This window comes from Amborella trichopoda, chromosome 11 (assembly GCF_054954075.1).
Source record: "Amborella trichopoda isolate Santa Cruz 75 chromosome 11, AtrichopodaSantaCruz75HAP2 v2.0, whole genome shotgun sequence".
NCBI lineage: Eukaryota > Viridiplantae > Streptophyta > Magnoliopsida > Amborellales > Amborellaceae > Amborella > Amborella trichopoda.
Genome location: NC_142346.1, coordinates 1,625,695 through 1,652,945, shown reverse-complemented (window position 1 = coordinate 1,652,945; position 27,251 = coordinate 1,625,695). Strand labels below are relative to the sequence as shown.

The 27,251-nt window shown below is 32.4% G+C and overlaps 1 protein-coding gene across 6 annotated transcripts; it reads left to right on the top strand.

The window, feature by feature from the left end:
• The first annotated feature begins 555 nt into the window (after window positions 1-555).
• LOC18441396 (uncharacterized) lies at window positions 556-27,035 on the top strand. 6 transcript variants are annotated; one of them, XR_002282143.2, is made up of 5 exons: window positions 636-1,130; window positions 1,233-1,310; window positions 17,321-17,887; window positions 26,008-26,075; window positions 26,815-27,035. XR_002282143.2 is itself a non-coding variant. In XM_020671673.2 (4 exons), exons 1-4 carry the CDS (start codon window positions 845-847, stop codon window positions 26,902-26,904), a joined length of 522 nt encoding a protein of 173 aa, XP_020527332.1. In that variant the 5' UTR covers window positions 630-844; the 3' UTR covers window positions 26,905-27,035. The 6 variants fall into 6 exon arrangements, 3 of the variants coding, with proteins under 3 accessions (XP_020527332.1, XP_088708061.1, XP_006851627.2); XM_020671673.2 differs by lacking the exon at window positions 17,321-17,887 and having other exon boundaries at window positions 630-1,130; XR_016044421.1 differs by lacking the exon at window positions 26,008-26,075 and having other exon boundaries at window positions 556-1,130; window positions 1,233-17,887; window positions 26,824-27,035.
• Window positions 27,036-27,251: the final 216 nt, after the last annotated feature.

Genomic DNA, 27,251 nt, shown 5'->3' with positions numbered 1-27,251 from the left:
TCTATCATCCAGCCATCCAATTTTGATCAAGAGAGCCACTCACCATTTGATCTTAGATCTGATGTCTCCAATAATTTTATTTTTAGTTTGTTTTATACAAATTGTATGAATATGAAATTTAGTACGTGCCATCTTCTCATTGGGGCACACCTATAAAAAATATTAAAAATATTTATTTGATAAAATATAATGACCAAAATACCCCTTAAAACTTTCAAAGATATTTTGGTCATTTTATTTTATTGAAAATATTTTTTATAAGTGCGAGTTTAATAGAGGAATGGATGTCCAAAATAATAATTTATAAAAAAATTTAAAATAAAATAGTGTAAAGATGTGACATTGTGATTAGAACAATCTTAACCCCCATTCAGAATGGATGGTTGGTTAAGGGAGAGGATAGAATTTATGTGATAAAAAAAAAAAATAGTATGGAAAGTTTGTCCCTCAATAATCAAATAAAAATAAAACATAAAAACAAAAAAATAAAAAAATAAAAAGCAAGTGAGAATATGTACAATAATGAATTCCCGATAAAAAGATAGCTGCTCAAGGCAAAATAGTCATACTTTTTTAACGCAGGAATGATGATTCGATAAGAAAAAGTGAAAATTCCCTGGGGTCCAACACAAAAGTAAAGTCGTTGAGAAGATGGATAAGAACAGAAAAGAACCATCAGGAGAGAGAGAATCCATGTTAATTCAATCTTTTTACATTTCCCTCATTTGCTTGTCACACAGAGGGCACCAAGTTCATTCCCATCTCTCTCTAAAGATCTAGAGAGAGAGAGATCTAACTCAAATCCCATCTCTCTCTACAACCCTTACCTTCTTCTTCTCACCAAATGTCGAAAACCCAGTTCACGTTGTCTCTCCTCCTCCTCACCATCTTCACTTCGTCTCTCTCATCATCATCTTCAAAGCCAACCAATTTCATTAGTCCCACCTCCCTCAACTCCAAAGACCAGATCCCCACAAACCAGAAACAAGAAAACGCAAATCCCTCTCATTCAAACAACACAAAGCTTGTCTCTATACCTGACCACATTCCAAGGCTCTGCGATGAGTGCAGAAAGCCAAATGGTAACTGTGGAATTGGGCTCAGATGCTTGTGCTATCCTTCTCAGTGCAGTAAGTCCCCAAATCTCTATCTCTCCATTCTTATAATTTTTGGTTTCTGGATTCCTCTTCATGGTTTCTAATTTTTGGTTTATGGATTGTGGGTGTTTACAGAGCAGAGCGTCCTCTCTGGAGGAGCAGCTGTGAAACCAGTTGATGCTCTGTTTGTTGTGGTGTTTTGCATTTTTTGCGGTACGATTTCTCAATTGTGATATTTTCTCTCTCTTTTGAGCATACTCTCTCTCTCTCGTCCTTTCCACCTTGTTTGAATCCAAAATGAATGGTTGCTTGTGACTTTTGTATATATCAACGCTTTCTCCTCTCTCCCTGCGGGAGGGGTGGCTCGTGGGGTCCGAGTTTGGATCTCGGCTAGGGGTGGCAATGGTCCCAGATCCGACCAGGGACCTGAGGGCTAGATCCGATGTGTCTAGGCATGGGTTAAAAAATTGGACCCCAACACTACTTAGGTCTAATCAGGTCCGGGTCTGGGTTCAGCCCCTTGCCACCGGTAGTCCAGTTCAAGTTTTACATTGATTCAGACCTGGGTCAAGTCCAAGTGACCAGGCCGGACCCAATCCGAACATGGGTCTAGAAATTTAAAAAGCTAAAAAGTATACAATATATTTGTTATATAATTTTATATTGGGTCGAGCTGACCCGACCCAATAGGCTCAATACTCCATACCGCACCTGCACCCAAACCCAAACCCAAACCCAAACCCAAACCCAACCTAAGATTGGGTCCAAACATTTGGACCGGAACCTCTAGGTCCAAAATATAGACCCTACCACGGTGGGGGTCGACCCACCAACCACCCGACTTGATTGCCACCGCTATCTCTACAAAGATAGGGGGTTGGGGGCCCGCTCTCTCACACCCTATCAAGGTAGTGGGTTAGGACAACCAAATCTGGGTAAATTAGTCTATAAAGTGAGTTGAGAGAGAGACTTGGATTATACTGTCTACAAAGAGGCCTTCTTTTTTTTTTTTTTTTTTTTTTTTTTTTTTTTTTTTTTTTTTTTTTTTTTTTTTTTTTTTTTTTTTTTTGTACGTGGGAGGTCAAAATCATTTTTACATCTTAAATTGCATGACTTAGGTTTAAATTTTTTAGCTTTTCAATGACACTCGTCGTTGTTTAGATATTAAATTGGATGATTTTGGGTGAGTTACGAAATTCAAAAAATTCTCTCTTTCGAACTTTATGTTTAATTAATGACACTTTTATTACTGTACATTTTAAGATTTAGAGGACAAAAATGTCTGCGACCTCTATATATATATATATATATATATAAATTAAATAGTCTCTTTGCATGCAATCCCATTGTTTTTTAAAAGAACCAAAAGTGAGGGACGAGTCCTTTGCACCAAGTACCATGTGGTTGGGGCTTATGTTGATCTTAGCTGAGCTGATTGGGTTGGGTGAGGCGCTGAGCAGATGCTACTGGGTGCGGTGGCTCGGCTCATTGCCACCCCTGGTGGACACATATATAAGAATATTCTGAATAATTTTGAAATTTTTTTGGAGGTATATCATGTTAACTTAACAATGTGGGAAGCCGAGTACTATGGCAATTTTACCCCAAAAAAGGCCTTGACCCAATGATATAAGTACCTCTTTAAGGGTAAAATTACCAAACTATCTAGAATTGTTTTAAGTTTTCAACATCAAACTGGGGCAATTTGATAATTTTGAAATAATTTGCCTTAGGAAGTACCTCATTGAGATAAACAATTTAAAAGCATACCTCTAAATATAATTTCAAATATATTTACCCCTTTAAGATATTGAGGGGTTTCAACCCTTTTTTGATAATTCGTATAAACTAAAGTTGTCCTATTGAAAAATTTATGTTGGTGTAAAAGGGTGCATTTAATATAATGTAGCAATCATACTTGACGAAGTAGGGACTTTCAGATAGTGTAAAGGGTGCATTTAGATAGTGTAAAGTCGATAGGTATTTTAAGATAATGAGAAAAAGTGACATTCTTTTAAGATAGCATAAAAAAAAAATGATACATCTTTTAAGATAGTGTTAAATCTACGTCATCCAAATAAAATGGATTTCATCCAAATAAAATGGATAGTGCCCCTCTTCCTTCTATTTTTTTTTTTTTTGTTTTATCCAAATCTTAAATAAATTTTAATATTTTATTTGTTGTAGCCTTAACATGCCATTTCTACTAATAAATAAATTTGAAATTTGATCACTATTCCTTGTGAAATAAGTAATATTCATAGATCTATGAAGCCCATGTCACCACTCAATAATTTGTTTCTTGTAGTCTTAATATGCTGTTTCTATTAATAAATAAAATTGAAATTTGATCATTAATGCCCAAGTGGAATAAGTAATGTTCATACCCAGAATATCCTTTAATCTGTGAATCCACTTCCCTAACAAGAAAAAGCAAAATTCGCTGGTAAAATCACTCATGTTGATTGGTTTTCAACACTGCGATCATGGATGAAACCTTGTTTTATATCTTTGCAAACAAATAATTTGTGTTTGGAAAGATCCATAGCCATCAGATATTTGATCAGATAGCTATAAGTGAGTTGGGTACAATGTTACAAGCATGCGCCAATCATATTGTGAGGCTATAATAATAGGATGAAGTTTCTATAAGGCCTAAGCTTTATGAATAGAAAATAATGCCTCATCTAAAATGCTTGTCTAGAAAGCAATTTCAGCAATGGAAATCTCCATGATGGCTTTAAAATTAATTTCTAACACCGATAATGAAATTTGAAACTCAAAAAATGATACAGATCTTGAGAATCTATGAACACGTATTTTTAGGTTGAAATGGGCGGTCTAGATAATTTGTTACAATATACATTATTTTTAGAGGTTGTAATCCTTTTTTTTTTTTTTCACAACCGTAATATTCAAGTTGAGATAATCGATGTTAAGATTTTCCAATGCTTGAATCTCAATTTTCGATGAGTTATGAGGTGAGGCTTTATTTATTTTGATAGGGCTGCAGCCCTATCAAACCATTTTCCATAATTAATATATTGCACTTGTAGTTCATTCTATACTGTCTGATCAAGATCGTATATGAGTGGTGTTGTATAAAAAGCTCGTCAATTACTTGTTCCAAACTAATTCATTGTTTACATAAATCTTTTAACATAGTGGTTAGAGTGACAGTGGTTAGGGTTTTGTTCCAATAAAAATAGTAGCCTGATGAAATTATGGGGATTATGCAGCTAGTGATGTTATATTGTTAAAAAAATCAACTTAAAATACATGTATAAATATATACATGAGCTTATTTAAGATTATTTACCTTTGGTACAAAGATTATCCTTAACGATTGATGTAAAACTTGGTAAATTGGAGTGTGTCATAGAGTAAAAAAACAAAAGATTTTTATTGGGATTTTGAGCCTATTCAATGACATACCTCCTGGCCAATTTCACATTCAATGGCTGAGGGTGATTGTGGACCCTTTGTATAATGGTAATTAATCTCATTGTATACTTTTTTTGTATCTATATTACTAAAGGAGAAAATATAAAGATGCACATTCTAAATTTCTCTTTAGGATTCTCTTTCTTCAATTTTCGTAAAACTTCTATCCTTAAATGGGAATCTCAATTAAAATAAAAAGAAAATTGACCAAAACACCTCTCAAGTATTAAGTACTTAACATTTAACTCATTTATCAATGGAAAAGGCTATATTAAACCTTAGGTTCATGAGAAAAGTAAAGCCTCATTTCAAAACTTAGGGACAATTGCAGTTCCGACATCAGAAAACTTTCAAATCTATCGTTTCGACCTTGAACATTATGGTTGTGAAAAAATATGATTTCAAGTCTTAAAAATAGTGTATATTGTAAGACATTATCAAGACCAGTTTTCTAAACCGTCCAAATTGTATATAAAACATTTATATTGAGGCATTTTAATACATTTTTTATGTTCAATCCAAACTCTAAAGACCAACCAAAGTATTTGAGATTTAGATAATTAATTAATAACAAATTAAAAAAAACAAGAAAATATAATCTGACATACAAATTCATTCCTAGAATAACACATTTTCCACAGTCCATAACCATTATCATAATTACCATCCCAATCCATAGTCCATATTCGATAGTTCACATATATAAGCGGTAGCAATGAAAAGAGAGGAAAGAATTAATCGATCCATCTGATAGAAATGCAAAAATATGCATTTTTCTTATTTTTATAACTCTAAAGTGGATAAAAAAGGAGTCAGGTCACATAAAAATCTAAACACTCCAACACCCCCCCCCCCCCCCTGCCCTGCCCTGCCCTGCCCTCTTTTCCCCTTTATTTAGGGAAAAAACTACGATAATGCCCCTCCATAAGCGGCATTTTTCCCCTTGAGCGGGCACAATCCTTGGGCACTCGCCTAGGGCTATGTGTTGGGTACACGCCTTGAGCAGGGTCCCTAGGCGCTCACGCAACGCTAAGCACTAGGCGAACGCTTATGGACTTAGCACCCAGAAGGGCTGCCTAGTCTTAGACAATGTACCCAGCCCTCCTTGGGCGGACTAAGTGTTAGGTGAGCCATTTTTTTATTCTATGATCTAGATCATCCGTTTTCAAATGTTCATAGATAAGCAAGATCTGTATCATTTTTTGAGCCACAAATTTCAAAATCGGTGTTGGACATTGATTTTAGAGCGATAATGGAAATTTCCCATGCCCAAATTGTTTTGGTGACGAGATTTTATGCTTTACTTTCTTTTTGTTTTTTTTTCATAAGGTCTTGGCCTTATAGAAATTGCATCCTTTATCAATACACACAAAAATATCAACTATTCCAACTCATGACTATGTGCTATTTTCCTGCTTGTTGAAACTAAATCAAAAGAAATGGTGAGATGTTAAAATGTTCATTTGTGCAGTTTTTAATAAATTTCCCAAATAACAAATAGAAGCATTATTAAATTAGAAATTCCATGAATATTATTATTTATATTATATATTTAATATAATAATATATAATATATTATTTGTAATATATATATATATATATATATATATATATATTTATAGTATTAATAAATACTCTATCACTTAATAGACCTTTTCTATTTCTTAAATTGATAATTGAGTATTTTAATTCTTTTATTTTATATACCTTTAAACCCTGAATATTTCTCTATTCTAATTCTATTATTCTAATTATTAGTATTTTGTTCTTTTAAATATTCTAATATTCAACTGTTAGATATTATAAGTTGAATAGATAAATTGAATAGAATATCCAAATAAAATAATTCAATTCAATATTTCAATTTTATATAAGAGTCTTATTCGTCTTCTATTTTTGTTGTTTAAATAATAAATATGCATGTGTGTATGCATGTTTGCATATATAATAAGTAAGCAAGCACTTATATAACTATATATGTTACGTTCCACGTTATGTAAGTATGAAAGTATGCATATGTGTATTCATATATGTGCATTTTCTTATATCCGGTTAACAAATTAGGTATGTCAGAAAGAATAAAAATTGTCATAATACAATTAACAAAATTAAATAAGATAAACTAAATAACAAAAGGAAAATTATACAAAAGAGAGTATTTACTTTTAGCATAAGGAGTTTTAGCATAAGGAGGTCACAATCACTTTTGGTAGTAAGATTTTTAATCAGATGGTTGAGTGTCATGATTAGACCCAAAGTTTAAATTATTTTTTTTCAAATTTCATGATTCATATCAAGTCATCCAATTTGATATCTAATGGTTAGAAGTGATTGTGACATCCTTGTAACAACGGTAAATGGTCTCATAGTAGACAATCTCATAACAAAAATTCAATAAATTAATCACATATAGAAACAAAAATAGTATTAGCATAAAAATTAAATACAAATATAAAAAGGGAAAGTATAAAATGAGACCGTTTACTTTTTGTACAATGTGGTTGCGTTAATCTTGACCATTGGATGTGAAATTGGGTGGTTGCAATTATTTCATTGACCAAGCTCAAACTCCAAAAGAAATTTCCTCGAACTTGTAACACATCTAAGCTATCAAATTTCACATCGGATGATTGTAAGTAATTGTGTCTACCTTGTCTCAAAAGTAAATGATCTCATTGTATACCATCCCATATAAAAAATATCCTTTATCTAAAGAGCAAACAATATAATCTTAGGAGGAAAATGATAATCGATTTCGCTTCTTTTTTGTTTCAATTCCATGGACATTCATTTTCCTGCCTTTACTTTTGGAGTTGCTGGGGTTTGTATATTTATAATCTTTTCCTTTTCAAAAAATGAAATGCTTCCTAGAGCCATTGTTCCCAAAAAAATTTGTTTAGGCTTTTTTGTTTTGTTTTCTTTGAGCAATTCAGTGGGGAAGTCAGTGTTACTAGGGCGGTATTAGTACTGGAAATGGAAACCACAATGCGGTGACTAAGGTGTGGGGTACTACCACCGCGACCCCAGCCCATTTCCCGTTAATTGTACAAATTTGTTCTAAGAGTAGATACACGATGTAATTCAATGGTTTCCAAATTATTTATACAGTAATCGACGGCAGGATCACGTCTTATTTGCAAAGCGCTCATGTCGTAATAGAAATTCTCAAAAAAGAAGTGTATGTGGATACTTGAATGATGCACAAGCACCTCCCAATAGTCTAGATTACAAGATAATAAAATAAATAGTCGTGATTGAATATGGTTTTTTCATTTTAATTTTTTAACAAATATAATGTTAGATTGAAATTTTGGGCATACAAAATACCTAAAGAAAATATAAAAACATAAAGGTTGCACAAAAAAATTAACCAAAACACACTTGAAAGATTCAGGGATATTTTTGTCAATTCAATTTAAATTATTTATTTTATATTTTTGAGGTGCGTGCACACATACCTTCAAAATTTCATATCAACCAAATCCATAAAAAAATATTTAAACTAAGATATTGCATTAAAATCTGATATGTCTGTTATTATTTCTCTTCTAATATGAAACGTTGGAGGATAGGTGTACACCATTGTTGAAATACTTTTTTGTCCCTCTATTTACCAGTTATTTAGAAAACACCAGGCATATTTTTTACCAGTTCACTATTTTTTCTACACAGTACCGAACTGGTTTTTGAAGTGCCCAATCCGGATCACCAATTTATTTTTAAAATCATTGCTATTTACGTTAGATTTGGAAAGAAAACCAAGCCTCGTTCCATAACATAAATAGAAAGTAACGTGTACACAGCATGTGGATGCAGTTCCGATTAAATAAGGCCACATCCAACACCCAATTTTTTTTTTTTTTTTTTCTTATTTGAAAATTATATTGATATGAAATGTATGGTGTAAATTAACTTTTATGAGGAGAACAAAAAAAAATTATAATAATATATTTTGAATAAAAATAATAAAATACCAGTAAGTGTGTTTTGGTTAATATTTTTTGTTTGAAATTTTTTATTTATTTGTTTCTCTTTTATATAAATTAATGTACATCGCAAATTTTGGATGAATATAATTTTTAAATAAAAAAAAATTATTTTGCAGCCCTTGGATGAGGATACGTTCAATTTGAATCGTTAAAACGTGCTTGTGCACCCATCAAGTGTCCACATGCTCTACAGGCCATATCATACCTAACATTAAATGGATCCTAAGTTCGTAATATACACATTTTAACCAATATAATAAAACGGTTTATTCTAGTTGATCTCAATTAATTAAAAAAAGGCTAAAATGATGATAAATAAAACGGATTAAGCTTGAAAACATAATGTTAATTCTAATAGGGATTTTGACAAATATTTTTATTCTATTTAAATTATTCATTTGATGACAATGAGACAATCTTATAAATTTAGGTTAAATAGAAGGAAAAGCCCCTAAGGCCTCGATCTTATACTATTTCTTATTTCCTAATATGTATTGGCCATATTCATTGCATTTTTTCTTTTCTAAAAACTAGTTTCAAAATTTTTTTTTTTTTTTGAATCATTAGACGGTTTTGTTTGCTGGCATCGAAAGTATAGGTGAAACAATTGTCCCTATGGCCTCCAAATCAGGGGAGGACATATACTGTTCATGTCCACAGGTGGGCGGATTAATTGTCCTTCCTTAGGATGGAAATTTCAATGTTGATGGTATTAAGAGTTTTTTCTTTAGAAGAATCACCCATACTTTTATGTAAAAGTATACAATAAGATTATTTATCTTTAGTATAAGATGGTCACAATTAATCTTGATTATTGGATGTGAAACTAGATGACTTCATTTATTCTATTGATCTAGCACAAACTTCAAAAGAAATTTTCTCAAATTTTGTGATATACCGAAGCTATCAGATTTCACGTTGGATGGTTGTAAGTAATTGTGACATCTTCATATCAAAATTAAATAGTCTCATTGCATATTCTTATTTTTATTATTTTAAGGGTGTGGTTTCTATAAGGTTGCAACTTTCAACAATTCAATTAAGGCGAAGCTCCAAATTTTATCATAACATATAATTTTAGTATTAAACATTTTTAGGATTATCTCAAAATTTATCTTCATATCATCATCATCATCATCATCATCATCATAGCCTTTTCCCAATTAATTGGGATTGGCTACGCGAACTCTAGTTCTCCATTCTGCTCTGTTAAAAGTCATATCCTCAGTGAGACCATAAATCCCCATGTCTTTTCGGATTACTTCCAGCAACGCCTTTTTAGGCATATCCCTTGCCATTTGTAATCTTTCCACTTGAAATAACTCGCACATCCTAACAGGAGTTGTATTGAGTTGGCACCACACATAACCACCCTACCTAAGTCTACTCCAACTCATCTTATTGTTTATTGGTGCCATACTAAAAATATTTCGAATGGATTCATTTCATATTCTATCCCTTCTTGTCTTGCTACTCATCTATCTCAATATCTTCATCTCAGCTACATTCATTCTATGGGTATATTGTTTTTTATTCATCCAACATTTCGTCTCATAGAGCAAAGCTGGTCTCACAACTGTCCTATAGAACTTGTCATTTAGCTTTAGTTAGTATACGGTGATTACATACATTTCCAGTTGCATATCTCCACTTCGCCCACCCAGTTCTAATTTTGTGTGTGAGATCTTCTTCAATCTCTCCATTTTCTTGGACTATGGATCCAAAGTATCAAAATGAATATGATCTAACCATAAAATTTTAAACTCCAAAAATGGTTAAAACCAAGTATATCTATAAACTTATGAAAGTCTTAAAAATGGGTGGTCATAATTTATTGCAAGACGCACTATATCTGGGACGTAATTTTTTATTATTATTTTATATTCATACGTCTCAATGTCCAGATGATCAATTAAAGGGCTTTTAACATTAAAATAACCTTTTTCCAATGGATTTTTTAATTCTACATTTTAAGGTTGCAACCTTATATAAATGTTTTCCGTATTTAAATTAAACAATTACAACAAATTCAGTGTAACCACATTTCAATACGAGTAGTGGCAACGGGTTGGGTAGGGTTTGGGTGCCAGACCTAAACCCTATCGTACCCGATTGGACTCGACCCAAAAATAAAAAGTATATAAAATTTAAATATTATGTTAAATATATACATGTAATATTTAAATATCAAAACTAAAAAATGTAGTTATATTATAACTAAAAATATATAATTATATTTATTTAAATATTATATTAAGTATTATTTAAATAATAACACTATTTGGGTTGGGTACGCATGGACCTAGACCCGAATAGTGTTCAAGTCTAAGTTGGTCGAATTTTTGGAACCATACCCAGACTCGGGTTAAGTTCGGAGTTCGGGTCCCGAGTCCATTGCCACACCTACATTACAATAATTACATATACTTTAATGGAATTGTCTACAAAGAGACCATTTGAAAGAAAGACTAATATGATCTTGTAGGGAATATATATATATATACATATATAAAACCTCTTACTCGAATTGGTTTAAATAACTCTGTTCTCCTTTGTTTAAGAGACGAACGACATAACAAATTTTTTATTCTCTATTAGGAATAGTAGAATCAAGTCTGTGCAACGGTCCTATATACTTTAATTGCTTTCCCAATTATTCCATGGCCTAAACATATCCTAACTTTCTAAAGGTTCTTACCCTAAATATAAAAACCCAAGGGTTCGATATGGATACAAGATCCCAAAATATTGCTTTAGTCTATAGGATATGTTATAAAGTAATGAACATTTTTGTCCACACTAATATGGAAAAATCTAATACTGTTATGCTAAGGTCTATGGCCTGGTCGCAAATAAAACTCCCTGAAAAATGGTCTCTACACTGTGAAAACCAACAATTTAGAACCCCGATGAATAGAGAACCGGAACAAATAATAGAATACCCGGATGGAAATGTAGAAATACAATTTAATCCAACTAAACGGACTCGAATAAATATTTCTGAAGGACCGTCTAGAATGCGTTCTCGACACTCTACTTCCTCTATTTTACAGTCCAACCATGAGCAAAGTCATAGAAGACCCATAGTTGATGGGCTGACCAAAACAAATAGCCAAGTCCAACAACTGGTCTATAGAATATTTGAACGAAGTTCTCCATATAGAGAACCAACACCTTCTAACTTAGATTTTAATATCCTTACCCTCCAAAAGAAGAAAGGTTTAAAATAGATAAAGAATGGATAAAGCAGGACTTCTTGTTCGATGAAAATAATAGAATCCGAGATTGGTATTTAGCAGAATTTCCCCAAAAATTATTAGATGCTCTGCACAAAAAATTTAATAAAGCTATATTAAAACATAAAAAGAATATAAAGTTTTTCGATTGGCTAAGATACATCCTAAGGGAAAAAGAGATCAAAATTCCAGAATTCTTAATACTATGGAAACTCAATGGCAAACCTTTTATGCTACGCAAGGGGAAGAACTGAACTCCATTCATCCCCCTGAGAGAAATCTTCAGATAAAAGGAAAGTCAGAAGATAAACCCGAGGCTAAGGCTACACCTTATAAAATTACCCCAAAAGACAATGATCATCATACCCATAAAATAGGTGCAATCCCACACATAATTGAGCAAAATAATTATACTAATATCTGTCTACAAACCATTGGAAGACAGACAACCAGGATTGAAAATATGATAAATAAACCTCAAGAAATGATGATGGATCATAAGTCTGAAGGAAAGAAAGCTTTACTGTTCAAACTTCCTCCAACCATCCAACCATCAATAATGAACAGTTTAGCCTTCAAGGTATAAAGAAGAAAGATAATAATAAAGAACTGGTGAATGAGCTAATTAAAAAATTAGCAAAATTGACTATAAAAGAAAAGGGAGAAAATTTTAAAACTAGTTCTGATCAAGGAGCTATGGTCCTTCAAGGAGAACCCTTTTCTAATAGCGACCTTAATAAAATAGAACAAGCTTTCAAGACAGAAGGCCTTGAAATAAATAAGATAGATTATGGAAAAAAGTTTAGACCTACTTCTCAAACACAAATGTATTATCCTAGGCCTACTCCTGTAGACCTTCACTATTGAAGAAGATTTAATCACAAGTTCTGTATCTTATTCGAGAAGATCAATTGTAAACTGGAATATTGATGGAATGTCAGAGAGTCAGATTCTTGAGCTAATGAAGCATATGACCATGTATGCGACTGCTTGTAAAATAAGTGGAAACGAAGACTAAGAAATAGCTAAAGCCATCATTTGTGGATTTACGAGATGGCTAAGGGGATGGTGGGATTTCCATATAGATGAAGATACAAAAAATGAAATACTTACTACCACCAAGCAGTGGGCAGTTAAAAATGAGTTTGGCCAAGAGATAATAAATAATGAAAGTGATGCAGTGAATACTTTAATATATACTATTACTCTCCACTTTGTAGGGAGTACTGCACTGCTCGATGCCAGATCAGAAGACCTACTTTCTAATCTCATATGCCCAATACTATCCCATTATAAGTGGTACAAAGATGTGTTTTTAAGTGGTACAAAGATGTGTTTTTCTCTAGACTCATTTCTAGAGAAGATAGTAAATCTGATAACAGGAAAGAAAAATTCATTTCTGGTTTACCCGATCTTTTTGCCGAAAAAGTCAAGACCCGATTAAAGAATAAACATGGAGGAATAATCCCATACTCTTTATATACATTAGGTGAATTGTCAGTCGAAATTTGTGCAGAAGGCCTTGCTCTCTGTATAGATCTAAAGCTAAAGAGACAGCTTGAAAAACAGAGAATGACTGTAAGAAAAGAGTATGAGATTTTTGTGAACAGTTTGGATTTAATACTCTGCCTTCTTCTAAAGATTTTGATAAGAGAATATAGAAAAATAAAAAATATATCGATAAGACAAGATCCAATAAAACTTCTATCAAAGAAAAATTTTCTAGAAATTTTTTTCTCAGAAATAACTTTTTTAAAAAAACCAAAGGCAAAAGAATTCCTGTTTGCTACAACTATATGGTAAAGTAGGACATTATAAAAATAAGATCAGAATCAAGAGAAAAATAGATGCTTACAATTAGATGACACCATTAAAGAACAATTGTTTAATATACTACAAATTGAGGAAGAGTCTTCTAAAAGTTCTTTTGATTCTGAATTAGAATTGCTAACCGGAGAAATAGAAGATGAAGATTTAATCCTTAGCAGCTCAGATTCGGACTATAATAATCTTGATACCGCTTGCTTTTGTAATGCTCTTACCAAAGAGGAGAATCTAATTATAGATATAATCGATAAGATAACTGATCCTGAGACTAAGCGAGAAGCTTTAGTCCAGTATATAAATATAGCCAAAGGAAATAAAAAACCCTCTCCTCCTTTAGTTCGCACTCAAGAAGACTATAGTTTTGCTAAAATCCTTAGAAAATTCGAAGATAAAAATAATAATCATAAGGAACCTTCTATCTCTGAGTTAAGACAGGAAATTAACGAAGTTCGTAATGAACTAATAAACCTGAAAAATAGAGTACAGATTATAGAGTTAGCCTCTAACCCTGTAGAAGATATTCATGTTAATACAGATGATGAAATTGAATTTAATAATATTATAAATAATTATAAAAATCCTCTACCCCCTAAGACAGAAGAATTTCTCCCTAAGGTAGTCAATGATGAACCAGAATCTTCTAATACAATCTTGTAATTATATTAGTCTTCTTGACAAAGTAATTACTAAAAAATGGTTCACCATGATAAAGATAATCGTCCATAGAGAATATAGTTTTCAAACTCTTGCTCTAATAGACTCAGGAGCATATTTGAATTGTATAAATGAAGGTCTGATCCCTACTAAATATTTTAGTAAAACCACACAAGACTTAAACACGACAGACGACAGTAAAATGATTATAAACTATAAACTTTCAAATGCGGCGGTTTGAAATAATGGCAACTGTTTTGAGTTCCCCTTTATTATGGTAAAAGGATTAAGCCAATCGGTAATTCTGGGAACTCCATTTCTAAATATGCTTTACCTAATAAAAATTGATAATACTGGAATTGAAGCCAATAGAATGACATAATGTGAAATTTGAGTTTTTCGAAAAACCTAAAATTCGATAAATCAATAATATAAAAGAAAAGATTTTTAATAATAAAGAAAAGTTCTTATACTACCTTAAAGAAGAAATAAAATATAAAACAATAGAAACCAAGCTCCTACTTCATGAGAATAAAAAGATAATAGAAAACCTCAAAAAGAATATTGAAAAAGAAATATGTGCTGAACTCCCAAATGCCTTTTGGAATATGTAAAGACATATTGTTTGCCTACCTTATGAAAATAATTTCCATGAAGAAAAAATTCCTACTAAAGCTAGACCAATTCAGACGAATCCCAGACTTTTGGAAATTTGTAAAAAAGGAATTGTTGATTTGCTTCAGAAAAAACTTATTAGGAAAAGCTCTTCTCCTTGGAGCTGTTCAACATTCTATGTAGAAAATGCTACTGAAATAGATCGAGGAGTTCGACGATTGGTTATTAATTATAAACCACTTAATAAAGCTCTAAAATGGATAAGGTATCCCATTCCTAATACAAGAGATCTGTTGAATAGGTTTGTTAATGCTTGTATTTTTTCTAAATTTGATTTAAAATCTAGCTATAGGATCGATATAAAACTGCTTTTAATGTTCCTTTTGGGCAATATGAATGGAATGTTATGCCCTTTGGATTAAAGAATGCTCCTTTAGAATTTCAAAATAATATGAATGATATATTTAATCCCTATACTAAATTCATGATTGTTTATATTAATGATGTCCTAGTATTATCTGAAAATCTGGAACAACATTTTAAACATCTAAATATCTTTGTCAAAGCAATTAAAGTGGTTAGTTTAGTAGTTTCTGCGAAAAAGATTAGTCTTTGTCAGACAAAAATAAGATTTTTATAATATTTTCCAAGGTAGAATAATCCCCATTGATAGAGCCATTAATTTTGCTGATATATTCCCAGATGTAATTAAAGACAAAACTGATCTCCGGAGATTTCTTGATTGTCTCAATTATATTGCTGATTTTTATAAAGATTTAGCTATTGATGCTAAACCCTTATTTCAAATATTAAAAAAGAATCCTCCTGAATGGACGGATGTGCACACTTCAGCAGTACGAAAAATAAAAATAAAGGCTAAAGAGTTACCCTGCCTTACACTTTCAGACGCTACTGCTTTCAAAATTATTGAATGTGATGCTTCAGAAAAAGTGTTGGGAAGAATATTAAAACAAAAAATTGCAAATACTGAACAACTGGTTTGTTTTACTTCCCGAACTTGGAATCCGACCCAACAAAATTACTTCACTGTTAAAAAGGAACTTTTGGCTATTGTCCACTGTGTTACAAAATTTCAAGTTGATTTACTCAATCAAAACTTCTTAATTCGCACTGATTGCAAAGCTGCAAAAGACATACTCCACAAAGACGTGAAAAATCTTGTCTCAAAACATATTTTCGCTTGATGGCAAGGTATACTCTCTTCCTTTGAATTTGAGATTGAACATATCAAAGGCACCACTAATTACCTTCTTGATTTCTTAACCCATGAATTTTTGTAAGGGGGACAAGAGCAGTTTAGCAAAAAAGGGAAAAATGGAAATAGTTCCTGTGCTAGGTAAAACCTTGGCAACATCATCATCCCCAATAACTCCAAAACAAATAATCAAAAAACAAGCTCAGAAAATAATGTTTTCTCTCGAACCTATACCAATAGCTATAAATACGACTGGAGAAAAGAGCAGATTCATAGAAACCTCTTTTATAACTATTACTATAATAGAAGGTAATCATAAAACCAAGGACCCATATGAAATAGCTGCTACATACTTGAATAGCCATTTATATCCCAATAATGGAGATAAGAGCCGAGAATGGTATGAAGCCATCCTGCTTGAAACAGGATCAATTACCTTAGTCCATTTTTATTAAAAGAATATTAATATGATAGCATATTCCAAATTTCAAATACGTAAAATAATCTCATACAAATAATGGGGTATGGACCCCTTGAAACCAAAAAAATTGCAAGCGGAAGGTTTCAACAATAAATATTTTCAATATTTTGAATATATTAAAGCATGGCATGAGGTCTTTGCTTTTCAAAATAATATGAATTCCCATACGTGGTTTATACAAATAAAAATATTAGTAATAGGAGAAATCCCAAATTGGTTCAAGCACTGGTTCCAATTATGGGGATCTGGAACAGAAATACTGCCACCAAATATTCAAACGTCTCAAAGAAAGTTCATAGATCATCATAATAATAATAATCCCAAAATAGACCTCTACATGTATTTTATGGCTTTATACCAAATTTCATGGATCATGAAATGGTCCTACCACATAGCAGACGCTTATACAAATAATTGGGAATATATCCCAGAACTAGGCAAACAAATATACATAAAGTGGTGGGACGTCTACAAAAATGAAGCCCTAAGCCCTGAAAAGATAGTTCTGAGAAAAGTGTCATATTCAACCCTTGAAACAGAAGTTAATATGGTGGATTATGTAAACAAAATGCGTCAGCAAAACCCTAATGTCACTAGAGAAGAGCTCAAACAGAAATTACTACAAATATTCGATGAACAAGAGGAAGCCATGTCTATGTCCACTCAGAATGAGGAAAACTATGAACAAGAGAATGAAGTTATGGATTTCGGAATATCACAATGAAGATATGGAATATCACAATAAAAAATATGAATTTCAGAAATATCACAATACAAAGGACGGATCGACTGCAAATTCAAAAGCACACGAGTCCTAAGCTGCCGACAAAAATTGTGACCGACAGTATCTGCCACCTTTTACTTTTACCTTTTAGTCAGATCAGAGGCCCTGTTCGTGCCGACAGCATCTGTCACCTTTTACTTTTACCTTTTAGTCAGATCAAAGGCCCTATTCATGCCGACAGCATCTGTCCCTTTTTACTTTTAATCAAATCAGAGGCCCATGGTATCTATCACCGACACCAGCAACATCCATCATCGATAAAATCCTACTATCATCAGACTACTATTCGGACTTGAAAGAAAAATTTGAAATCCGAAAGAAGTCGATAAAAGGGGAAGCGGTACATTGAGAAGGGGAGAGGTTTTTGCGAGAGGTTCTTCAAAGTAGTAAGAGAGGTCCATAAGTTTAAAGTACTTGAGTGTTGAGAGTTGGAGTGCTGTAATAGTTTAATTATTGTATGTATGTATGACTGTTATTGGGATTGTCTACCTAGTTACTATCCAGAAGAGTGGAAACTCTTTTCAAGCTTCTGCAAGTGTCAGATGTAAGTGCTTTTATTCTCTTTTCATTATGGTTGTCTATGATATGTGTCTATGAATTGTGTTTTGTAACTTGTCTATGATATGTGATATGTGTTTACGATTATGAGTTAAATATTATTTCTATGATATGTGTTTATTTGTATTATGATCATTAAGGTTGTGAGTTCATTTTATATATATATATATATATATATATCTTTAAACCTGGATGCCACTAAAACAATTTTCTTTAAGCAAAGAAAATACATATTACTTCTTATGCTTGGGAATGTAAAGATAATATAATTAAATCTGTAAAAAAAAAAAAAAATTGTTGGATATTACGTTAACCAGGCTTATTACACCCCATACCGAGTCATCACCATTTGATGGCAAAAAATTAGCGATCAACCATCAATTTCAACCGGGAAAACAAGTTTAGGCCAAGCCATTCAATGGAACTATAATCTCCTCTTGATTGCGAAAACAAACTTAGGTCCAAACCCTCATGTTCTTACTCCAACTCAACCCCTAGATTCATCAAGGCAAGATAAGAGAGAGAGAGAGAGAGAGAGTGTGTGTGTGTGTGTGTGAGAGAGAGAGAGCACCATCTAGGTGGGATGTACACTTAGTATGATCTAGAGAGAGAGAGACTTCTAAGGTTGGGGCATGCCCCTATTGCTACCAAGAGAGAGATAATAGAGATTTTGGTGTAGAGATTTTATGGGCAATAGGTCATTTATTTATATTGCCAAAAATAGGATTAAGGTTTCTTCATGGCCTGTCTCTTTTTGTGAGATTGAACATGAACCATTGATCTTTGATGACTTGCGGGGTGAGAGGTTTGAGCCCACCATTCTATAGATGGGTCATCAACATTATAGAATGTGCTAGACCTTTTATCCATTTTTTCTAAACCATTTTCCTTTCAAAAGAAATTAAATAAAAATAATTTCAAATATAAAATTTTGCATACCAAAATAATGGACAAGTCTTCTTATGCATTTCAAAAATTCATTCAAAGCTTCTTCAAGTCAATATCTTTCCAAAACACATTGCAACTTGGCCTACAAGCCAAAGTCACTTATTACAAAAAATAGAAAGCTTCTAAATGGGTGGGGCATGCCACCCATGAGAGGACCTCAAATGGGCCTCACCATCTAGGCCATGGTGGGCCCGTATGTACAATGAGCTCTTATGCAATCTTAAATATTCTTAAAACTAAAAATAATAATTTTATAATTTATTTGAATATTTAAATCAATGTAAAATCAATATCTCTTATTTTATATATCCAAATTTGATAAATAAAATATCCAAAGATCTAAAAAAATTCAAATAATAATTTTAAAATCATATATATTATAAAACAAGCATAATTAAATTCATTAGATAGGAAAATGATCTATATGGCGTAGGAATTAAATCAACAAAACACAGAGGCACTCTAGCTTCAACTGGGGACTACGGATCATATTTGTTTTATCAAACCAACTCAGTATTTTCTATAACTTACAGTCCATGCAGGGGATCATTAGTGGGTCACCAAAGTCTGGTTAATGAGCCAAGATGTCGTAATCTCAGTTTGTGGTTTTCTGGTTATCCCCTAAAGTTGTACCAATGTCACCTAAACCTAATTTGACCACAACTCCTATTGTGCATAGGGATATCTCTCGCATATGCATAAGCTTTACCCTGAAAGGTGGTACGCTTTCCTGAAATGACTATCATATATTCATACCATGTGATGTTTTTTAGATGAGACTTTGGCCTTCATCTTTGAAGGTCATCATCACACACAAGGGTCACATAGTCCATCATCTTATTCATCCGGGCATACTCCGATCTCATCAAGTGATGAGCTATTAAAACTCTTATCAGATAGTTTTCTATGCTCAGGTAATATAAGTTTTTTTCCAACCGACTGGTTTAGTTCGTAAAGCTCAGTTCGATATCAACAAATGTTATCTGCTTAGTATAGTCTAGGAGGGACCACACCCTTACTTAGTTCATGTTCCATTATATCAAAATATTTATTACAATCACTCATAATGCCTTTAATAGTCATACTCACCAAAATATTTACCTTTTGTACAAGGTGGTTCCAACTATTCTCACTCATTAGATATCAAATTGGATGGCTTGAAGTGAGTCACAAAGTCCAAGAATTATTTTTTGAAACTATATGTCTAGTTAATGACACTCTTACAACCACCCATTTTAAAATCCAAGAGACAAAAATAATTATGATGTCTTTATACATAAGGTAAATAGTCTTTTTGTAAAAATCCCTGCTTTTATTATGGATGGTATCAAGAGTGGAGGGGTAAATGCTCAATGTTTCTCCCCTCGGCTTTTGATCTGAGTCTTCAATACAAATGGAAATGTAGAAGAGGAGCATGCGTCATTCTTTCTCACTTTCAGTTTTCGAATAAATTTTTTGATTGAGTTTTTGTAAATGACAGATAAAGTACAAATCGTTATGTTTTCGCCGTTCATCTTCAATAACCCAGGTCTCTTTACCTTATCTGATGGGCCTAATCATACTATTTTGTTTTTATAATTTGACTATTGTCACTGAATTTGCAAGTTTTAGTTGTTGTAATTTTTTTTTTTATTAAAAAAAGGGATTATATAGTATGAGAGTAAGGCTCGAAATGGGGTGGGTGACCTAGACTCGTTGGCCCGACAGTGAAAAAGTAGGACTTGGGCCACAAAATGTAGCTTGAGGATCGGTTCCAAGCAAGTGCTATGACAGCTCCAATCTAGCTTGGCCCAGCCCCATCTTTTCTTTTTTCTTTTTAGTATTTATTTAAATTAGGCCCGTTAGGGCTGGCTAGGGCCAATCCTATGGCGGCCTCGACCAAGGCCAGCTTTGGCCAGACCCTCCCTCAATGCAAGCCTTAGTTAAATGAGGCTCATACTTATGTCAAAGGAGGTCACAAATACCCTTAATTGTTGGATTAAAAATTGGATAGCTTAAGATGGAAGTTCAAAAAAAATTTCTTTGAATTTCAAATGTAGTTAATAACACACATAAATATTTAATATCCGATTGACAATGTTACACATTAATCCAAAGTAAATAACTTTTTGCACATCTTTAAAAAAAAAGAAAAAAAAAAAAAAACAGATTGTTATAATCTTCATAAGAATTCCATATTCAGGTGGGGTTGTTCTGAAGATTAAACTAACGATGGAGATCTGAAGCTCAGATGTCCAGCATTTATGTGGGCCGTCCATTTAAGTGGGTCCCAATCACCAACAAAGGCGACAATTAATTCCCATTGACATCATCAGTCGTTATGTTTTCTTGCCATGCCTTTATGCCTAGGAATTGAGCGTAACGAGTTGGCTCAACCTTCCTTTCTTATGTCCCAATAGTCCGTTATTATTTGATGGTTGGAGGCTCAATATAAAGAACCACCAACTAAATCACTTTGTTTGGAGATACGACATGGCTTACGTGCCTATGATTTTCGGCGTGCTGGTTGACGCACTAAAGAAACGACATTTGTGTGTGAACATTAAAAAATTAAGGTACTTTCTTTTTTATTTTTATTAAAATGTATTATATTAAAAATAATAATTTTTTGAAATTGATATTTTTAACGTTTGTATCTGTATCTAACGATAACGAAGATACGTCAGAGTTTTCTTCAAAATATCATGGTTATTCCAATAAGTACTTATTGGGTGCATGAAAACCTTAATGACAAAAAAGTGAAAATGATGTAAAAAATAGATGGAAAGAGTTTATATAAATGTGAGGCTCTAAACAATCAAAATAAGGGGCACCTCAAAAATTTTATTAGAGGAGGTTGTTTTGATGTTAAAAAATTCTCAAATTGATCATCTCGACCTCAAGATTCATGGGCATATAAAAATAAATTTCAAGTTTTGAAAATAATGCGTCTTGTAATACATTTTTGGACTGTTAATTTTCAAGATTTTCAAGTGTTAATAGATTTGCTCAATTTACACTATTTTTGAAGCTTTAAATTTTATAATTAGATATAAAAATATATTTTCAGGCCATCACAAAGATTGTCAATATTAAAACTACATTTTTTGACACTATTTGAAATGCGCTTTACTTTTATTGTTTAGGACCTCAGCCTTATTCAATAAAAAGTAAGAATACAAAAAATTATATAATCTTGAGAATGAAAAACTCAATTTATTGAATAATCTTAAAATTTATTCACTTCATGTCTAGGAGAGGGTAACCAAAATGGTGCTAGGAAAATTATATTGTGGTTTTTGGCCAGATCTTGTCGATTTTATATAAGATTCCATTATTCTTCTAATTTTTCTTTCTATTTTTTGGCCATGTCGCCATTAGAGCGGTGCAAGTGGTCTCACTCTTTTAAATAGATTTGACAACAACCGCCCATAATAATTGTGACCCATGGTCATGCACATGTTACAAACTTCCTTATATGCACAAGTCATTGTATTTGTTGTTTCCTCTCTAGGTAAGTTTATATTGGGAAGTATATAGGGGACTGTGACCCTTGATATAGACCGCTCACAATCATCGCTAATTATCAAATGTGAAATCGAGTGGATGGGATGAACTAATTATCCCATTCAAAGTTCATAAAAATCTCATAATTTTGTTCAGAACAATGACATACCCCAAATCCGATCGACTTAAGGTGTTTGTGACCTTTGTGCATGTAAAGTAAATCTCCCATTGAATGCAATCTAATTTTTATATTCTTTTGTAATAAGTTCATTAAAAAAGTTTAAAGGAGCCTATTAAGAAGAGATAAAAAAGAAAGACAACTTTTAGCAACTAAAAAACTGTTAGGTGTCCAAGATATTGGTAAAATACTGTGATATTTCACACACCCAAAAACAAAAGTGTATGCTAATACCATTTACTTCTGGTATAAGGTGGTCACAATTAATCTTTGACTATTGAATGTGAAATTAGGTGATTGTATCTATTTCATTGACCAAGCTCAAAGTTTTAAATTTTTTTTTTCAAACTTTGTGACACCTACCATATCAAAAAGTTGTAAACTATATGTGTTAGTAATTGTAACCTACTTGTACCAAAGATAAGTTGTCTCATTACACGTAATTGCCATATATATATATATTATCATTGTCACATAAAATGAACCCTTATTAAAGAACACCTTCGGATTCTTTCTTTTTCACTTTGGTACGTATATTTTTAAAGTGCAATGCAGTTCCTCACAAAAGGATATGTACTTCCATATACTTTATTTGCCCCTTTTGATTGTTTCCATTTGTCAGTTGTAACTCAAGTCTTACAATGGACATGTGCCTCCCAACATTTTGTTTTCCCTTTCTTTTGTTCCAAGTGTCTCAACACATGGTGGGCTTTACTTATTTTGAGCTTTTTAAACACACATAAATTTTATTTTTTGAAAGATTTCAAATAATTTGATTTAATAAAGAGTCGACAACAATATCATATATTAGTTATAATATAATAAATACAATTAACATTGACCTATAATATTGTTTTTAGCTCAATTTGAATTATTTAATTAAGATAGTATGGCTTATTTTGGGACCCACCCATGGTTTACATCTCCACCATCCACTCGACCGTGGAGATTAGAGATATTACATGTTGTGTATAAACCAATGAATACAAACTTATTTCAAAACGAGAATTAACTAGTCTCAACTTAACCCATCCAGTTGGGGAGTTCTCTTTTAGAAAAATATGAGATATACTCAAACTTATATATATATATATATATATATATATATATATATATATATATATATATATATATATATATATATATATATATATATATATATATATATATATATAAGAAATGGATGTTGTCAGCCTACATGCTGACTGCTATAGTGTCAGCCAGTAGCTCAGATTTAATATGGGTCGATTTGATGATCACAACTTTATGTCGTATTTTTATTTTTATTTTTTTCTATAAATCCAAATCACTTGAAAATTTAGGCGTACATTCTACTCATCAAGGTGCTCCTAATAAAAATATAAAAAAATAATTTGTAAAATATAAATTGATCAAAATCCCAATGAAAGGCTTTGAGAGTATTTTAATCAATTTATACTTTTTAAATTAGTTTTTAAATATTTTTATTAGATTTTAATATTTTTTAATAATAGAAGTGCAAAATTTCAAGTAATTTGGATTTGTATAAAAAATAAAAAACCAAATACAAAATGAGGTCGTGCCCATTGAATTAAGCCTAGATTCAATCTGGGCCGTTGGCTGACACTGTAGTTGTCAGCCCATGGGCTGACATGATCTTTTTCCATATATATATATATATATATATATATATATAATTGACAAGTTTTTGACATAACTCAGTTCAAGTCAAACTGGTAAATTGTTTTTTTACATTTGTTCTTTTCTCTTTTTTGACAAGTGTGCATCATTTTATTGATTGCAAACAGAACATAACAAGATTATAATTGTTGGGTTTATGTGGCATTTAAAGGCCTTATGAGAGCATGTATGAGCATTGTATATAATGAAATATAAACTCATTAGGAATGTAATCCTCTTGTGGACCATACTAGGCAAATACAATTTGTCAATACTCGGACTTGGCATGACGTACTAGGCCAGCCGAGTTAGAAAACCCAAGGTAGCTGGTCATAGAGATAAAATTGAGGAGGTTTTAGTGAATTAGCCTTTAATGATGTCGAAGTATGCCCGGATGAGAGTCGAAGGACTATGTGACCTTTATATGTGATGTCTAGTCTATAGCAATATGACTAAAACATCATCGTTGTATCATCACATGGCATGTACATAGTTGTACTGAGATAGTAATCCAACGTTGAGAGTGAAGTGTGTACAGTGTGAGAGATTACCCCTATACAACATAGAGTCATGATTACATCATGATCTAGCATATCATGATTTGTCTATAGGGGAGAACTTGAAATCCACATACTGAGATTATGTCACCTAGTCAATTGATTGACTTTAGCGGGCCGATCATTAACCCCTGCAGTGGATTGTGGGTCATGAGAACTGCTGGGTCAATTTGAAAAAATTAATATGGATTGTGGTTCATGCTCAAAGTATCTAATTTTGTTTATTTTAATAATAAATGATTTTTAAAAATTTTATTTAAATTTTTTTAAATCTTTGGATATTTTATTTATCAAATTTGGATTTATAAAAATGAAGATATTGATTTTATATTAATTTAAATATTCAAATAATGATTTTATGATTTCTAAAAATATAAAAATATTATAATTTCATGGGAGGCCCATTAAGACCTTTGGACCCACCATAGCAAATTAGGTGGAGCCTATTATGTGCCATAAAGAGTGGAACACCCCACCTAGGTAACTTGCCATTTCTAAAGAGCACAAGCTCTTGTCTTGTGGGGTAAAAAAGATGTATTTGGTAAGCTTAAGCCTTGTAGAGATTTTGAATTATATTTTTAGTATGTGTGAGAAGGCTTGAGCATAAAATAAGAAAGAATAATATTATCATATATTAATTTTTTTATTTGAATCAATTGATGGGAAAATAGATTAGCAAGTGGGGGATAATAATTCTAGGACTTTCCATATGCTGTTGATGGCTCATCTATAAAATGGACGGCTCATATCTCTCACCCCATAAGTCACCCAAGATCAATAGTGCATATTCAATGTCACATGAGCGGCAAGACAAAAAAAACCTTAAAAAACACTAATTTTGTTCAAATTCTCCTAAAAAAGTATTGTCTTTACTCAAAATCTCTACACCTTATCTTTCTATCTCTCTCTTAATTTACCAAAAGAGGCACGTCCCACTTAGAATATATCTCTCTCTTAAGAAAAGTTTTCCCTCTCTCTCATAAAAGCTCAAAGGGGGTGTACTCTACACTCTCATTTTTAATATCTCTCTCTCCCACATTGAGAAAGATCCTAAGGGGTTTAGGCTATTGAGAGTTGTCATCTCTCTCATGGTATCTCTCATGATCTTTCATCTCTTATTAGGGTTTTAGACTATAAGGTCGTGGTAAAAAAAAAAAACATCTCTCTCTCAAACTAGGTTGCTAAGGGAATTCACTTAGGGTTTGAGTTTTGTGATCAAAAGGGTTCATGTTCCATTGATGTGGCTTGTCCAAACTTGCTTTCCATTTGAGATTGCAGGTTGGCCATTAGATGTTGCGCTATCAGAAGGTGGCGGCTCAGTGTGGGGTGTAAGAAGCTCGGTTGAAGTAATCTCGACACCCCTCTTGTTTCTTCTATATTATACTGATTATGTCTTTTAGTACCAAACATATATTGTATCTTTTCTTTGTTATTGAATAGAGTGGTTTTGAATGGCTTCAAGTTCTTGAGATCCTACTGTATTCTTTTATTTTATTTTTTGAAGTTATTATATTGTAAAAGGACGTCTTGTGAGTGATCTAGATTGTGAAGAAGAAAAAGAATTGAAAAAAAAAAAAAAACAAATAATTATATACGCCGGCTAGATCACACGTGTCCTTCTTTTAACATTGACAAAGACGAAATACAAATACGATCGGTCCTGAGTTTTTACCATTTTACTACTTTTCACGAGAAATCACCTCAATTTTGTCAGTAATTAAGTCATCAAACACTTGCATAGATCATTACATCTGGTGCACTAATAATTTTCCCCCCTATTTTAGGCAATCTTCTATACAAGGCTCATTAATACAACTAGTTTTGTAGATTTTTGAGAGGGAATGATCAGGACCATGGGAGACTATAGGCACCATAATGAAAAAACAGAGCCTATCTATATGATGGTCACCTGTTTTTCCCAGCCATTAGAGTGATGTTTAGCTATGCGGTGCTCCTCTTAACTCATAAGCTCAATTAACACGGAGAAAGATTCATTGATTTCCTCTTCTACATGAAATTTGAATTTCGTGGAATTCTTAAATGCAGGAATCATAATAAAATGTTATTAAGGCATTGTTTTTGTAGATTTTTCAGAGGAATACAGGTCCCACAATGAACAGAGCATTCCCCTGTGATGGTCCCCCTGTTGTTCCCAACCATGAAAGTGATGTTTAGCTATGCCAAGCTCCTCCAAACTCATAAGCTCAACTGACAGAGAGAGAGATTAATTTATTTCCTCTTGTACATGAAACTTGAATTTCATGGAATTCTGAATATAGTAATCATAATAAAATATTATTAAGGCATTGTTTGGATGGCCCTTTTTGGGCTACAACAGTAAAACTCCCATAGACTTGCGAAAAATGTGTTATGGCCAGCTTGGTGAGTCACTATTCTTGGGGTGCAACTCTTGGAATGAGACCTCTAGCAGTGCCACCAATAGCAAGATTCTGGCTAAGAAAAAAAAAAAGAAATCTTTTACCACCTTCAGTGGGTTATTATAAGCAGTGAATTCATGCTGG